We start from the raw sequence: 15,201 nt of genomic DNA, 5'->3' as shown, positions 1-15,201 counted from the left end.
CTGAAATCTAGTTTTTCTGTTGTTAACATAGATACTCTGGCTTTCTTTTGACTGCTGTTAGCATTGCACATCTTTTTCCATCATCTTAACTTTTAATCTATTTGTGATTCTCTCTCTCTCTCCCCCACCACCTCTGTCTGTCTCTCTCTCTCTCTCTCTATATATATATACATATATATATATATACTTTTTTTTTTATTTCAGATGGAATCTCACTCTGTCACCCAAGCTGGAGTGCAGTGGCATGGTTTCCACTCACTGCAACCTACGCCTCCCGGGTTCAAGTGATTCTCCTGCCTCAGCCTCCCAGGTAGCTGGGATTACAGGCATGTGCCACCACGCCCAGCTGAGCGGAGCCTGGTTGAGCTCGCAGTGCTCTGCGTCGGAGCACCTCACCAAAGTCAGCAAGTTCATGACGTAAAAATTTTTTAAAAAATTTTTAGTGGAGACAGGGTTTCACCATATTGGCCAGGCTGGTCTCAAATCCCTGACCTCAGGTGATCGGCCCACCTCAGCCTCCCAAAGTGCTGGGATTACAGGCGTGAGCCATTGCGCCCCACCTGTGGTTATTTATTTATTTCATTTTATTTTAAGACAGGGTCTCACTCAGCTGCCCAGGCTAGAGTGTAGTGAGGCAATCACTGCCTACTGCACCCTTGACCTCCTTGGTTCAAGCAATCCTGCCACCTCAGTCTCCTGAGTAGCTGAGACTACAGGCATGCCACCATATCCAGTTAATTTTTTTTAATTTAATTTTATTTTATTTTTGGTAGAGATGGGGTCTCCCTATATTGCCCAGGCTGGTCTTGAACTCCAGAACTCAAGTGATCCTCCTGTCTCAGCCTCCCAAAGTGCTGAGATTACCGGAGTGAGCTACCATGCTCAGTCCTGTGCTTTTGTATTTAAACTGCATTTGTTGTAGGGAGCATATAATTGGATCTTTTCTAAAAAAAATTATATCTGACCATGTTTGTCTTTTATTTGGAATGTTTAGACCATTTACACTTACCGTGATGATTGATATGGCTAAATTTTTGTTTGCTTGTTTTTATTCTTTTAGTATTTTTTATAGACAGTCTTGCTTTGTTGCCCAGGCTGGTCTCAAACTCTTGGCTTCAAGTGATTCTCCTGCCTCAGCCTCCCAAAGTGTTGGGATTATAGGTATGAGCCACAATGCCCAGCTATGGCTAAGTTTAAAATTACCATCTTGCTGTTTGTTTTCCAATTGTCCCATCTTTTTGTTTTTCGTCTTATTCTGCCTTCTTTGAACTGATTATTCTTTATAATTGTATTTTATCTCCTTTTTGTCTTTGTTATTTTAATTGTTGCTTTAGAGATTATAGCAGACATCTTTAACTTATCAGTCGACCTTCAAGTCACATTATACCACTTGATGTATGATATAATACATAGAGTATAATGTAAAGTGTAATACCTTACAATATTATAGTTTCATTTCTCCCCAACCCTACAGCTATTTCTACTATATATTTGCTTAAACACGTATCGTAAACCCACAGTGCATTGTCATTATTTTTGCTGAACAGTCAATTATCTTTTAGAGAGATTTAAAGAATAAAAAATGTATTTTCCAATTCCTTTCTCTGGTGCTTATATCGAAGGTTAATTAGTTTCTTCATGTCCACCCAATCTCTCTTCCTGTTTAACTTGATGCGTGGATATATGTATTGCTTGCCCAAAAGTTTGCCTTCATGAACTTCTTTATATTTCTTTGGTGACAGAATTGAAGGGATGTGTCATCAACATTGTTGGTACATAAGAGGAAATTATAATATCTATGCCGTTTGTCTTTTTATTCCTTTCAATGAACTATCATGGGAGCAAAAGTCTCAACCTTTGTTCTGATATAATTTGATGACTTAGCCTTTCAGTTTGTCTGGAAAATTTTTAGATAAACTGCAATATTATCCAAGAGGGTACATACTCTCTATTTCTGTCTAGGATAAACTCAAAACAGCAATTGTGCAAAAGCTTCATTATACCCCCATTGTTTTGTAGGAATTCACCCTTAAGTGTTAATCAAGTTATTCTTAATTATAGTGAGCATAAACTATTTTACCAAAACACTTGAATGTTATTACTGTCAGAGCTCTTATAGTTATTTGTTTTATATACCGACATATGTATAAGTTGAAAATAACAAGTGTTGTTGTTTATAACAATTAAACTACTAATGAATGCCAAGAGTTAACATTGCAGTTGTCTTTTGTGTGACCATCTGTAGCAATTAACTTTTGCTGTATAACGGAAACTAAAACCAACAGAATTTTCTGTCCCTGTTTTAAGCAGTATGAGACTAGGATTGATTTTCACCGTTTATGTTAAATACTGAAATTATGCATTAAAAAAAAATAGCTTTGGTAGGCCGAGGCGGGCAGATCACGAGGTCAGGAGATCGAGACCATCCTGGCTAACACAGTGAAACCTCGTCTCTACTAAAAATACAAAAAATTATCTGGGCATGGTGGCGGGCACCTGTAGTCCCAGCTACTCGGGAGGCTGAGGCAGGAGAATGGCGTGAACCTGGGAAGCGGAGCTTGCAGTGAGCCGAGATCAGGCCACTGCACTCCAGCCTGGGCCACAGAGCAAGACTCCATCTCAAAAAAAAAAAAAAAAAAAATAGCTGCTTGCTCCAGGACATACTTTGCACCTGAAAGATGAAACTGGGCCAGCTGAAATAGCTTCTCATCAAGACTCACTCCAGGACTCCACCCACGGCAGCCTCCACCCCAGAGCTGTGTCCTAACCTCCACCAAATACCAACTGATTCTCTGCCTTGCAGTGTCTGATTAAATTGTAGGACCTAGGTTCTCAAACCCCGATTTCCCTTGTTTTAGACACAACTATAACTATAGAGGCGATGTTATCCCTTCCTGTCTAATAAAATTCGCTTTGTTTGATGAACAGGCTTTCCTGGAAGATGGCCATTGACCAAACAGCCACAATAACCGAGTGACATATAATAGTAAGCTTTTATTTTGCTGATGTGTGCCCAAATAATGGGTTGGCTTTAGCCTCTAGGTATTTAGATAATGGCTAACCTTAATGGTAGACTCACGTTTACATTAAATATGCATAGCCTCAAGTACTGTTTTAGATAATGATAGCTTTAGGGGGTAATGATACATTTAGAGGGTCTCCTAAAAGAAAGTATAGGAAAGTATAGGAAATTTAAATGTTACAGACAAAACTTGACATTTTGTTTATTGTACAAGTCTCTAAATAATCAATGTACAAGTCTCAAAATACATCAATCTCCTGATTTGAAGGTATTGCCAAATGAGTAGTAGTAAAATCAAGAAAAACTTTTAAATGATAACTTACAATAAGCACATCCTGCTTGGAAAGTAGGCACAAATGATGCTAAAAAGCTAGCTATTTATAATTCAGTTCTGGGTTTATACTCAATAAGGCAAAAACAAACAAACAAAACACCACTTTGTCCTAGAACTGTTAAGTGAAGTTTAAAGAAGTCAGAGTTGGACAAGCGGTAAAGTTAGCAATGCTGACTTGGAAAAAACAACTTTTGCTATGCCTGTGGGCACTTTCAAACCCCTGAGCCTTTTAACTTCACCGTTAATGTCCATGTTGCTAGTATATTCATAATGCCGCTTTGACACTCCTGCATTAGGGACCCAACTCTAACATACTGGCCACCTGTAACTTGGAATACTAAGGAATACAAGATTTGGAATACTAAGCTGGAAGTAGGGTCAACATTAAGGATTCTGCCACTAGATGGAGAAATTGTCCCAGTCTAGCTCCATTGCAGTTCTGTTTTGCTTTTGAGAAAAAACAGCGGGAAAGATATTTACAAATGTCATTTTGTTCCAAGTATTATGGTAACTACACTTTGCATTGACAAATGATATTTTTTTATCTGTTTATTTTATGTACAGTACTTTAGCTTGAATAGGGTGGACATCCCATATTCATCTTGAAGACATCAGTATGTTCTAGGTTCTGTCTTTATCCACGTCATCCATGATTCGATGTTGAGTAAATCTCTTAAAAATTATTTGACATATTTTAAATTGCTGTGGCAATTAGCACTGTCTATGCAAATTTCACTTCCAGTTTTGCAACAAATTAGATACAATATTAAAGTCTGTAATAGATTAAAATGCATTTTGGGGATAAGGTCTTTACCACCAGCTACAATAAACAGTAAATACTCACAAAAGGAGAGGCTTGACTAATAACTGGACCAATCACATTTTGCATATTGCATTTATTTTGCAGGAAATGCTTTCTGCTGATTGTCTTTGTCTACTTTGTCAAAAGAAAAGTATGAAACAGTTACAGTTTAACAACACAAGAGATTAGCTACAGGTGCTCCAAATACACACATTCTAGCGGGCAGAGCAGTCACATTTTCAATTCAACTAAAACCTGCTGTCTTTAACTATGATTTTATTCTGTCCTTGACAGCTCAACTCTAACTACTTGAAAGCGACAAAGAAGAAGATTAAGAGTGTGCTTTTTATCTCACTAAATTAGGACAGGTGGAGTTTACAAATTCTGGTGTGCCAAAGTTGCCAATACACCGTACGAGAAATAAACCAGAAAAAGTTTCTGGACCCTGGCAAACATCTTTTCACTGTGAATCAGGTTGGGCCGACTGCAGCATCTCCATAGGTGGATTCATCTGTAAGCCACTTGGGACAGCACCGCTACTGCAGGTGTGAGCAAGGGGTGCTGGGGCTCTGGGGAACAGCGCGGCCTGTGCTTCTCCTCTGCTTTGAAAAGGAAGTTACTGAGGCTGCATTTCCTTCCTTAACCCATGAGACTGCCACTGGGTACCTAGTAGGTCAATCCAGTCACCACTGGCTGCCACGACAAAAAGTCACTGCATCTTTGGGGACCTGGGCCTTGCTGCTTCACATGGAAGGTGGTGACACAGGTGTCCATGAGGCTATGAGGCGGCCTTGGGCTGCAGCGTCGTACTGGCTGTCCACGATGTCTGTGGCCGCGGCCGCCCCTTCGTACAGTGGGGATCCCGAGGAAGAGGGCGCCGAGACCGGATGGGTGAGGGGTGCGTAGTGCGCGGGGGAGCCCCGGAAGAACTGGGCCCCCAGCCCATTGGACATGGCTGCTGCCTGGGAGCCTGGGGTGACGGCACCGTTGCTCACAGACCACAGGCTGGGGCACTGACTGCAACAGAAAGACACCAGTGAGCAGGACCTGGGCAGGGGCTGCAGGCCAGCTAAGGACGGAAAATCACACCAGAAATCCCATTTGGAGTGACTGTGTGATAGGACGTTTTTTCTTTCAAACCCATCATTTTCTCCAGATTATTACAGGATTCACAAGCACATCCTATGATGTATAGAAGTTACTGTCGTGTCTACTAATAAGAAACAAAATCATCAGGAAGATGACTGAAAAGATTATTTACATATTCAGAGCTCATGGAAGAGCGCTGTTAAGTTTCCCTACGAAAGACTCAGACCAGGCCAGCCGCAGTGGGTGATGCCTGTAATCCCAGTACTTTGGGAGGCCAAGGTGGGTGGATCACCTGAGGTCCGGAGTTCAAGACCAGCCTTACCAACACAGTGAGACCCCATCTCTACTAAATACAAAAAATTAGCTGGGCATGGCGGTGCATGTCTGTAATCCCAGCTACTTGGGAAGCTGAGGCAGGAGAATCGCTTGAAGCCAGGAGGCAGACGTTGCAGTGAACCGGGATTTTACCATTGCACTCCAGTCTGGGTAACAAGAGCGAAACTCCGTCAAACAAACAAACAAACAAACAAAACAGAAAAGAAAGACTCAGACCAGCAGTTTTGCACTCTCATTCAGAATAAAACTTTTCGGATATTCTCAATCAAAAGTTACTGAGGATGGGCTTAAGTACATGTTTTTATCTAGCACACCCCACCCCCAACACTGCAGTCATTCTCACAATGAAGACCAGCCTCTCCTAAAACACTAAGCAGCAGACACTCCTTAGAGTAACTCCAGTACAGACACAGTTCCCTGCACTTCGTCCTGTTCAGTACATAGGTGTGCTAGCATGGTGCCTGGCAGCAAGAAAAGCACCTGGCAGTCAGACTAGGAAGCCATCCCCAGTTCCTCCTTTACCTAGTTTTGTCACATTACACTTCGCCCGAGACTACTTATAAGGCTGCGTTTCTCAACGCGTAAAATGAGGAAGGTGGAAATGACTACTGAATTCTCCAGTCTAAGCACATGGAAGTGGATAGTATTCAGTTACGGGAAGATTTTATTTTGGGAAATAATCTTGTCTTTCTGTAAGTGAATAATGAGACCTTATGTTGTATCACCACACTGTTAAACAAGTCTGAGTTAATCGAGGCAGGTTATTATGCCATTTTACGGATGAAAGCTTCATATTCTAAGATGCCCAATTAGAGCCACACTGAAACCCTTGGGTGGGACCGCTGTCAGCAGCTTGCAGTGTGCCGGTCATCTGTTCGGGTGCAGGCTTTGGGGCAATGCTCTTGGAGCCCCTGAAAGCTTCTCTTGTTTATGCATTGTTGCTCTGTTTCTAATCACAGGCAATGGAATTCTTATTATGAAGGAATTGTTTTCTAGACAAGAATTAAGATCTCAGGCATATTTTGGTATTCTAGAAAATGAAGTACATTGCCTTTGAGGTCAAGATCACTTAAGTCCAGGCTCGCTCTGCTGTGAGCTGGTCCAGTCATTTAGTATCTTTGACCCTCCTTCCTCCCTGGAAAATGAGGGTTGACTTCTAGCTTTGGGATTTTAGGTTTTTATATTCATCCTATGAAGAAATGTAAGACATTTACCAGCCTGCTTGATTTTTAAGCCATTCTCCCTCTGCATAATTTGCAAGTTGGTAACAAAAGAGTCATCATTCTTTACCAGTTACCCAGCACATACATTAAATACTTTGATCCTAGAAAAGCCAACACATTTATTTCCTTAATTTAATAGCTCTTGTTGGAAAAGGTTCTGAAAATATCTCCTTAAGCTCTGCCTACTGATCCCAGCAGCCCTGTAGGAGACAGGCCGAGGCTGGGTTATTTTTTTTACCACCTTCCTTTTATATGTGAGGAAACTGAGGCTCAGAGAGCCTAAGAGACTTGTCCATCACATGAACCAGTAAGTGGCAGAACCAGGATGGGGACCGTGGTTTCATTCAGGGATGGGATAGCACAGCTCCCATTCCACAACTCTGTTGTAAAGGAGCCCAATCCTTCCAGTGAACAGACTGCAAACAGGAGCTCCGCAGTCATGTCACCCGTGATCCCTGGGCATAGCTGGCTAATATAGAATTCTAAATAAAGACCCAACCACCCACAGGGCCAAGGAGAATAAGGACTAAGAGTCCATAGGAATGGGAACAGCGTGAGGTCACAGGCAGAGCTCCCAGGATGCTTTGCACCATGTCCTGAACATACATTACCTGGAGCTGGTAGGTGGGCTGGCATTGTGGCTCACGGGGAGCATGCTGGGATGGGCAGGCATTCCGAGGCTGGACCAATTGTCATGGGATTGCAGCACAGATAAACATGCAGGTGAGTTGTCAGAATAGGCTAAGGGGGGAAGGTAAGAAAGTGCAATTATAGATGGTGTCTTCCAAGAACAAGAAAGTACAGTGAAATATCACCAATAACTGAAGCTACCTAACACTGAAAACAAAATGCACATTGGACATTAACTATAGAAAACAATCCATTAGTCTACTTATGTGGTTATCAGGGGCTAAGATTTATTGCCAAATGTATGTATTTGAAAGCATACCCTGGTAACCCAAGCTTTTTCCCTTATCATTATATCAGTAGATGCCCTGCAGACATTGAATCTTACAATCACTCGACTTGGAATTACTTATATTTAAAAATAAATATGTATTTACCCTGCCTTTTTTCCAGTGATTACTTCATAAGAATGGGCGATAGAAACCATTACTCCAGGCAAAATTAGAAATAAGACCTTCCGGCCGGGCGCGGTGGCTCAAGCCTGTAATCCCAGCACTTTGGGAGGCCGAGACGGGCGGATCACGAGGTCAGGAGATCGAGACCATCCTGGCTAATACGGTGAAACCCCGTCTCTACTAAAAAATACAAAAAACTAGCCGGGCGACGAGGCGGGCGCCTGTAGTCCCAGCTACTCGGGAGGCTGAGACAGGAGAATGGCGTGAACCCGGGAGGCGGAGCTTGCAGTGAGCTGAGAGCCGGCCACTGCACTCCAGCCTGGGCGGCAGAGCAAGACTCCGTCTCAAAAAAAAAAAAAAAAAAAATAAGACCTTCCTGCCTTGGAGTCTAGCCTCTGGTTGAACAAGTCCCAATGACTTCCTAACCCAATAAGGTCCTTTCATTTCAAATCAGCTTTAATTGCTTAATTGTTTTATGGTGTTCTTTAGTTATTTTCCTTCTTTTGGAGTCAGACAAAATTAAGTCTAGACATATACAGTGTTATAGAGAGAATTAGGCCAGGGGATCTTTATGGTCTATCCCGGTGTTCCTAATATTGGAGCATGCATCAGAATGGCCTGGAGGGCTTTTGAAAGCACACATCGTGGGTTCCACTAAGAGCTGCTGCCTGTCAGTCTGGGGTGAGGCCTGAGACTGTGCCCACTTGCGGGTGGTGCTGAGGCTCTGCCCTGGGCACCATATTTAGGGAATCGCTCGTCTAGTCAGGAATTCTTGAGCCTAGCTGCTCATCATTGTCACTTTAGAGAGGTTCATAAAAGACTCGAACCTGGGCTCTCCTCCTATAAGGATCAACCATGGTTCTGTGGGGAGGCCCAGGAATCTGTCATTTTCAAAACCTGGAGCACCAACTCTAAGGCCCATGTAAGGATGCAAGCCTCTGATTTGGGTCTCTGTGGCTGCTCTGCCAGCAGTGGCAGTGGCATAGACAGAAATTGAAGGTCATCTCTTGAGCTACTAAAAAACTGGGCTTGGATGTGGGTTCCAGGAAACCGTCCCTTTTTTTTAGATTCTAGACCCCTGCAGAATGCCCTTCCCAAAGTGGTCTTGCGGCCACCCACCAACCCCTGGCAGAATGAAGCTTAGGACTCACTTGGAGAATTGTTCCGATGAGCATAGGGGCTGGGGTAGGGCGAGGACCGGTGGCTCCTCAGGGCTGGGTACCTGTCACAGCCGTGCGTGGAGGGGAGGGAGAGGGCACCTCCAAACTGAGGATGAGGATTTGTAGGTGGACACAGGGTGCCGGTTCCAGGAAGAAGCCAGCCCCCTACTGTGAGAAAAGAGAGAGAGAGCTGAGGAACCAGCATTAGTGCTCCCTCCACCAGTCCAGAGAGCAGAGCCCAGGCCAGGGACTTCCCACCTTCCCCTCAGGGACCCCTGAGGGAGGAGGCACCCTGAGTGTCTCATACTTAAGACACAGTGCGCCTGAAGACCTCTGACACTCACTACCACAGGTTACCCAAGGCTTCCAATCCTACCTGAGTAAACCCGGGAGCCTGGCCTCAGGCAACCTAAGTTGTTTCCTCCTGAGAATCCTCTGGATTGCTTTGAGATTTACTATTCCCCAAGGCAGGTCAGCTTTCCTCCCCTGAGCATGAATACAATGTAACCACAGGCAGAGAGCAGGTGAGAGACGCTGAGAGAGTTGAGGTGGTGCTTAGACAAGGGTGCCCTCCCCTTCTCCTCCTGCCACCCACAGAGACTCGGGAGCTGCCTTCCTAGCTGGGGATAGACCCCTTTACTGCTCCCTCTCCTGGTTTAGCCTCGCCCCAGGAGAATCAGAAAGTGCTTGCAAGACTCCCCTTCCTTCCTCTAAAACTACAATTTCTTCTCCACTCATCTTTTCTCCTCTGAGACTGGGAGTTTTGTTCTGTCACCCAGGCTGGAGTGCAGTGGTGTGATCTTGGCTCATTGCAATGGCTGCCTCTCGGGTTCAAGGGATCCTCGTGCCTCAGCCTTCCAAGTAGCTGGGATTATAGGCGCCCAACACTACACCTGGCAATTTTTGTATTTTTAGTAGAGACGAGGTTTCACCATATTGGCCAGGCTGGTCTCAAACTCCCAGACCTCAAATGATCCATCCAACTCGGCCTCCCAAAGTGCTGGGATTACAGGCGTGAGCCACCTTGCCCAGCCTCTTCTATACTCTTTAAGCTTTGTTGTTTTGAATGAGAAAAAGCAACCCCTAGGGGACAACTACTCTGGCTTCAATTTCCAAACTACTAACAATTCTCCAGGCAGCACTGAAAGGAAGGGTGCAGACGTGCCCTCGCTGCCCAGCCGGCCCTGGCCAGAGCAGTGGCTCACTCTGCTCAAGTGAGTGCCCTTCTGGTTGTTCAATCAGTCTAAGAAATGATGAAAAATATATTCAGAATAGAAAACACCTGTGTAAGGAGGAGTGTGCCATGTTGATTCATCCAGCCTCTTGACTAGCCAGTGCTACCGCATTCATTATTTAACATCTCCAAGCCCCTTCCCAGGGTGGAGAGAACCGCCTAGGGTGAGACAGAGCGTTTCTCCCAACAGATGCTGCTATATAATCTTCTATCCAACTCCTGGAACTCCTAGAGGTAGCTAGACTTAAATCCAACTCTCTCATCCTCAGAGCCACTGTTTCCACCAAAACCAGCAGGAGCTGGTGAGTCATTCGTAGAACCAAGGGGCTAAGGAAAAATTTTGTTCCTAAGCGTCACTGGAAAGATGGCCCTTCAACCATTAATGAAAGCCTCAAAGAGGATGTAATGAGCTAGATTCTCCTGTTGCCCAATACTGGAGAGTGTAAACACCCAGCTAGGTCTCAGTCATCCACCCCAGGCATGGTGGCAGCTGCCTCAGGGCAAAACAAAAGCACTAAGGAGAGTATCCACAGCTCCAATTAGAGCAGAGGTTAGATGGGCAACACAGCTTCAACATCACAGGGCAAAGAGCCTTGAATGACAGAAAGGCAATCTCACATTTCAGGCGCACCCAGAAACCCCCTTGTCTTCTCCATCTCCACTTCCCAGCTCTCAGCAAGTCTAGTCTGGATGACACAGAATGCCATGACAGAGTGCAACAAACCGTACATTGGGAGTACCCAGGTTGCTGGCTGTCTCCGGTTTCCTCCATCATCTCTTTGTGATCGCTTCTATCGAAACAAACAAACAGAAAAAGTATATCGAATTGTCAAAAAGAAGGAAATTCAGAAGAGAGGGTGTGCAGCAACATCATCTTTCTGCATACTTCTTTGCCCAAGGGTATTTATAGTTAGAATTCTCTCACCTTTCCTTTGCATCAAGGAAAGCTTTTGCAAATGGATTGTACTTAATTTTAAGAGCTGTGATCTGAAAAACAAGAAATTGCATTTACTAATATATTCCCTATCAGTCAGGGAATTTAATTTGGCACCAAGAAATTGAGAAACGCCAGTACCACTTTTCAATACTCAAATATAATCTGACTTCTTTCCACATACAGTTTTCTATTTGGAACTGAAAATAGCTGGGTAATTGTAAAGAGTAGCACGTTTATGAAAAATTTTCAATGTCAATGTTCTGAGTGGGATTCATAATAAATTTAACCTACTACTAACAATGTTCCATGTGTATAAATCAGAAATGGCTGAAAACACAAGCTGGGGCCACTCAGGAAATAGTGACCTGGAAGTTCTAGTTTTCGGTCAACACCAACAAGGTATCCAACTAATCCCCAATTTGCAGTACTTTGGGGTTGGGCTTAGGCGTAGATTTACAGGCACCTATGCAGTAGCTTGTATCTAGTTGAGTCTTCACACTGCAGAGATTTGAGGGGCTGCCCCCCCCAACCCTTTGGGGAAGATTTCCAAGGAAGGACATGTCCCTCTCTCACTCAAATCTTGTTCTCAAGAAATTCTCACGCCGTTTAACCTGAATACTTTATGGATCTTTTGATTTTGAGCATTGAGATGTTTCTAGTTTTAAACACTTTCATGGAGAATTCAAGGGGAAAATTTTGAATGGGGACTTATTTTAAACAGTTGTCCCCTGTGCTTCCATTTCAAGTTATGGAAAATTATTTGAAGGGGCAGGAAGCCTTCGGAGCTCGCGGTGAGGTTAGCGCCTCTCTCCCCACTCCCCCAGAATCTCCACGGAGTAGCACACCGGAAAAGCAATCCCCCTCTGTCCTTCTCACCTCCTCGTTCTGATAAGCAGTCACCGCTATGAACTGGGTCTCAGGGAAGCAATGGCTGGTGATCATGCGCTGTGGACCCCCGACTCTCACTATGTGAATTCGAGGCTCATACTTATGCAAGGAGTTCAGCATGATCTGAGGGAGACAGATACAGGATTGGTGGCACTGAAAGTCCTGCGTTAAAACGGCAAAACATCCATTTCTCCAGGATGCAGAAAGTCCTCTGGATCCCAGGAAAGTGTCTCTACTATTGAGGGAAGTGGGGTTCTACCAGGGGAGGCTTCTCCGAGGTGTATATGTGCTATTCCCACAGCTTGTTTGGAAACGGGATGTGAGATGCTACACACCATTAAAAGTAATGAATACTCATCACAAAATCCTTTCACCTGGTGGAATAAAGTACTAAGGCTTCCAGGAAGGCTATAGACATTTTTAAAAGCCTGGGCTTGTTTGCAACTTGCCTAACCTGGGGTCTTCCAGGAACAATCCCGACTGAAGAATGTCCTTTAGAAAAGCACGACTTTACAAGTTTGTTCAGACTCCACGCAGTAAGTACTGTGGCGCATGTTTAAATTTAAATGCGACTTTGCCATCAAGGCTGATATCTTTTCCACCCCTAGGAGAGTTTAGGACTAGACACAGAAGTTCCCCCAAAGCTCCAGACCTTCAAAGGGGAGTGCTCCCGCTCCCCATTCGCCAGGCGTGGATGTTAACAGCTTAGCATAAACAGCACTAAAGGCCTTATTAGAGAAGGCTGTGGCAGTTTCTCCAGGGCAGACGTCACCTCCCGTTCAAGCAGCGTCCCTTCCCGCAACTCCCGAGAAGAAGCGCAACGCGGACCCCCCTCGTTCGTCCCAGACCTGGCGGGCTCCGCACGCCTACCTGGCCCCCTCCGTTGAGTTTGTTGGTGAGCTTGACTTTGCTGAAGGAGACGGGAGCCTTCATCCAGTGGGCCCCGAAGTTGGGCGAGTCGGGGTGGATGTAGACGCAGCTGGGCGCCTGCGGCTCCGGCTTGCCCCCGGGCACCCACTCCCCGTTCACGTACTTCCAGCGGTGGTTGTCCGCCGCCACGAAGTCCAGCAGGAAGGAGTACATGGCGTTGGGGTCCAGGCCAGACACGTTCACCTTCAGCACTGGGAACATCCGCCTGGAAAACACGGGGCGGGCGCAGGAGGACCCCGACACTGACCGGGTAGGCCAGAGGCCGAAACTGGGCACAGAGGCCTCTGTTATTTTGGGGCTCGGAGGAGCCCCCTGGGGAACGTCCAAGGGTGACTCCCAGCTCCCCCTTCCCCGAGTCCTACCAGGTCCGGGTGGCCTCCCCACCATCTCCACGGCCTCGGGAGGCAAGGGCGGAGAGGACCTGGCGAAGGGTTTCAATGCTGGAGACCACAACCCAAGGGGACAGGCGGATGCCTTTGAGGTCGAGACCCTGGGGTGCGCGTTCCTCCTCCCCAAGCTTCCGCGGAGAAAACCTCAAAAGAGGGGCTTGCAGAAATGCACTCCAGGGAGTTAACCAGAGCGGGAGCAAACACAAAGTCCTCCTCCAGGAGAAAAAGAGTTCCACCTCCAGGAACTTGCCAGGCCCCCCAGGCTGCCCAGGCGCTGAAGAGCGCGGTGCACGCGGGCTCCGGACGCACACCCACCTGCCATTCTTGGTCACGATCATCTCGTTGGTGAGCTCCTTGAAGCGCAGCCACAGCTCGCTCTCCTCCAGGCCCACGCGCAGTTCGCGCTCCGTGGGGTCGCCCTTCTCGCTGCCCGCCTGCAGCTCGCTCTCCACGGCGCTCAGCAGGTGGTCCACTCGGTACTGCAGGCTCTTTCCCGCGCTCTCGGTGCCGGAGGAGCTCATCCTCCTGTCCGGCTCCCCTCCCCGCCGTCCCCGAAGCCCAGACTCTCTACCTGAGAGCCACCTTCCCCCTTCTTGGCCGCCGCCCTTCCGAGAAAAGGGGCCCCTAGGGCGGAGACCTGTGACGGCTCCCGGGTCCCAGTACAGACCCGGGAGGAGGGCGCGGACCAAGACGTGGGGGGAGGGGACAGGGGCAGAGGGGTGGGGAGAGGTTATTCCACTTGAACTCCCCAAGGCTCCACTAGAGTAGGTCTCTGGAGACCGAAATTCAGTGCCCTCCCCATAAATAGAGCCGCGGCGGCAGCGATGGGGAGCTCGGCGGATTGGGCAGCGCACGCTTTGAAGTGCCGGGCAGCAGCCCATTGGCCGAGAGCGGCCATATCAGACCCGGCCGGGCGGGTCTGGGAGGCCGGGGGCCAACAATGGGCTCCAGCACGCCTGTTTCATGTAAATCCTGGGCCCCAGCTCTCTGAGCCCCGGCCCAGCCCCTACACCCCCGCCCTTCCCCAAATGTTTGCACCTCCATCAAAGCGGCGGGGCAAGCCCGGGAGGAAGGTGAGCTGGACGCCCCGGCCCGCCCCAGCCCATACTTCCGCGAGGGGCGGCCCGGCCGCCTGCGATGCTCCCCGATTCCCGCGCGCGGGATCCTGCTCGCTTTTCCAGCGCGCCCGGATCCCGCAGCCGCTCCAGCCTGTGACGTCCGCGCAGCCTCACCTGTCCCCGCTCCAGGCGCGCCTCCCTCCCCTCCCAGGCACTAGCGCACTCGACCGGGCTCTGGGATGCGCCGCGCTCGTCTCGCCCCAGTGGTGCTGGTCTCGCGCCTCCGATGCCTCAACTCTACAGTCTGGCAGTTTCCGGTGCACCTGTCCCCACACGTCCCTCGCTCACGGAGCCCCAGGCAGCGTCACGAACACCCAGGATCGTGGATCAGCCCGCCCCGGCGTCGGGTGTCCCAGCGGCTCTCACCATCTGGAAAAGGAAACTCCGCGCGCAGAGATGGAAATGGATGGAAATAAGCAAAAGCAAAACGACCCCTTCTGGGAAGTGTCCTCCTCGCTCTCTTATAAAAATAGGACTTGATGCCGAGGTCTGCGCGCGCACCGAGTCGAGTGTGCCCAGGCGTGTGCGTGGTTTCTGCTGTGTCATTGCTTTCGCAGAAGGTGGGAGAGGGTCGGGGCTAGCGGGGTGGTCCCTGACGAGCCGGACTCGCTTTCCGCGCCCGGCCCAGCGCAAAGCGGTGTCAGCAGCGGTTGTTTT

The 15,201-nt window shown here is 47.5% G+C and overlaps 1 protein-coding gene across 4 annotated transcripts; it reads right to left on the bottom strand.

Moving 5' to 3' along the window:
• Nucleotides 1–4,237: 4,237 nt before the first annotated feature.
• On the bottom strand, nucleotides 4,238–14,997 carry TBXT (T-box transcription factor T). Of its 4 annotated transcripts, XM_030929144.1 has the most exons (9): nucleotides 14,659–14,983; nucleotides 13,742–14,031; nucleotides 12,978–13,242; nucleotides 12,096–12,230; nucleotides 11,208–11,269; nucleotides 11,012–11,073; nucleotides 9,040–9,216; nucleotides 7,418–7,547; nucleotides 4,238–5,175 (listed from the first exon to the last, which is right to left on the bottom strand). In XM_030929144.1, exons 2-9 carry the CDS (start codon nucleotides 13,945–13,947, stop codon nucleotides 4,902–4,904), a joined length of 1,311 nt encoding a protein of 436 aa, XP_030785004.1. In that variant the 5' UTR covers nucleotides 13,948–14,031; nucleotides 14,659–14,983; the 3' UTR covers nucleotides 4,238–4,901. The 4 variants fall into 4 exon arrangements, with proteins under 4 accessions (XP_030785004.1, XP_010369982.2, XP_030785005.1 ...); XM_010371680.2 differs by lacking the exon at nucleotides 9,040–9,216 and having other exon boundaries at nucleotides 14,659–14,997; XM_030929145.1 differs by lacking the exon at nucleotides 14,659–14,983 and having other exon boundaries at nucleotides 13,742–14,220.
• Between the last annotated feature and the right edge of the window lie 204 nt (nucleotides 14,998–15,201).

The sequence above is a fragment of the Rhinopithecus roxellana genome, chromosome 4, assembly GCF_007565055.1.
Source record: "Rhinopithecus roxellana isolate Shanxi Qingling chromosome 4, ASM756505v1, whole genome shotgun sequence".
Classification (NCBI taxonomy): Eukaryota; Metazoa; Chordata; class Mammalia; order Primates; family Cercopithecidae; genus Rhinopithecus; species Rhinopithecus roxellana.
Note: the sequence above shows the minus strand (reverse complement) of the source record. Positions and strands in the feature narration are given on the sequence as shown.

Bases quoted from the DNA above. Each gene is read 5' to 3' on its own strand.
- TBXT (XM_030929144.1), bottom strand. From the start codon at position 13,947: ATGAGCTCCTCCGGCACCGAGAGCGCGGGAAAGAGCCTGCAGTACCGA. The intron at 12,231-12,977 runs GTAGGCGTGCGG...TGTCTCCCTCAG, and splicing joins AACTCAACGGAGGGGGCCAG to ATCATGCTGAACTCCTTGCA. The intron at 5,176-7,417 runs GTAATGTATGTT...TTTCTGTTGCAG, and splicing joins AGCCCACCTACCAGCTCCAG to TCAGTGCCCCAGCCTGTGGT.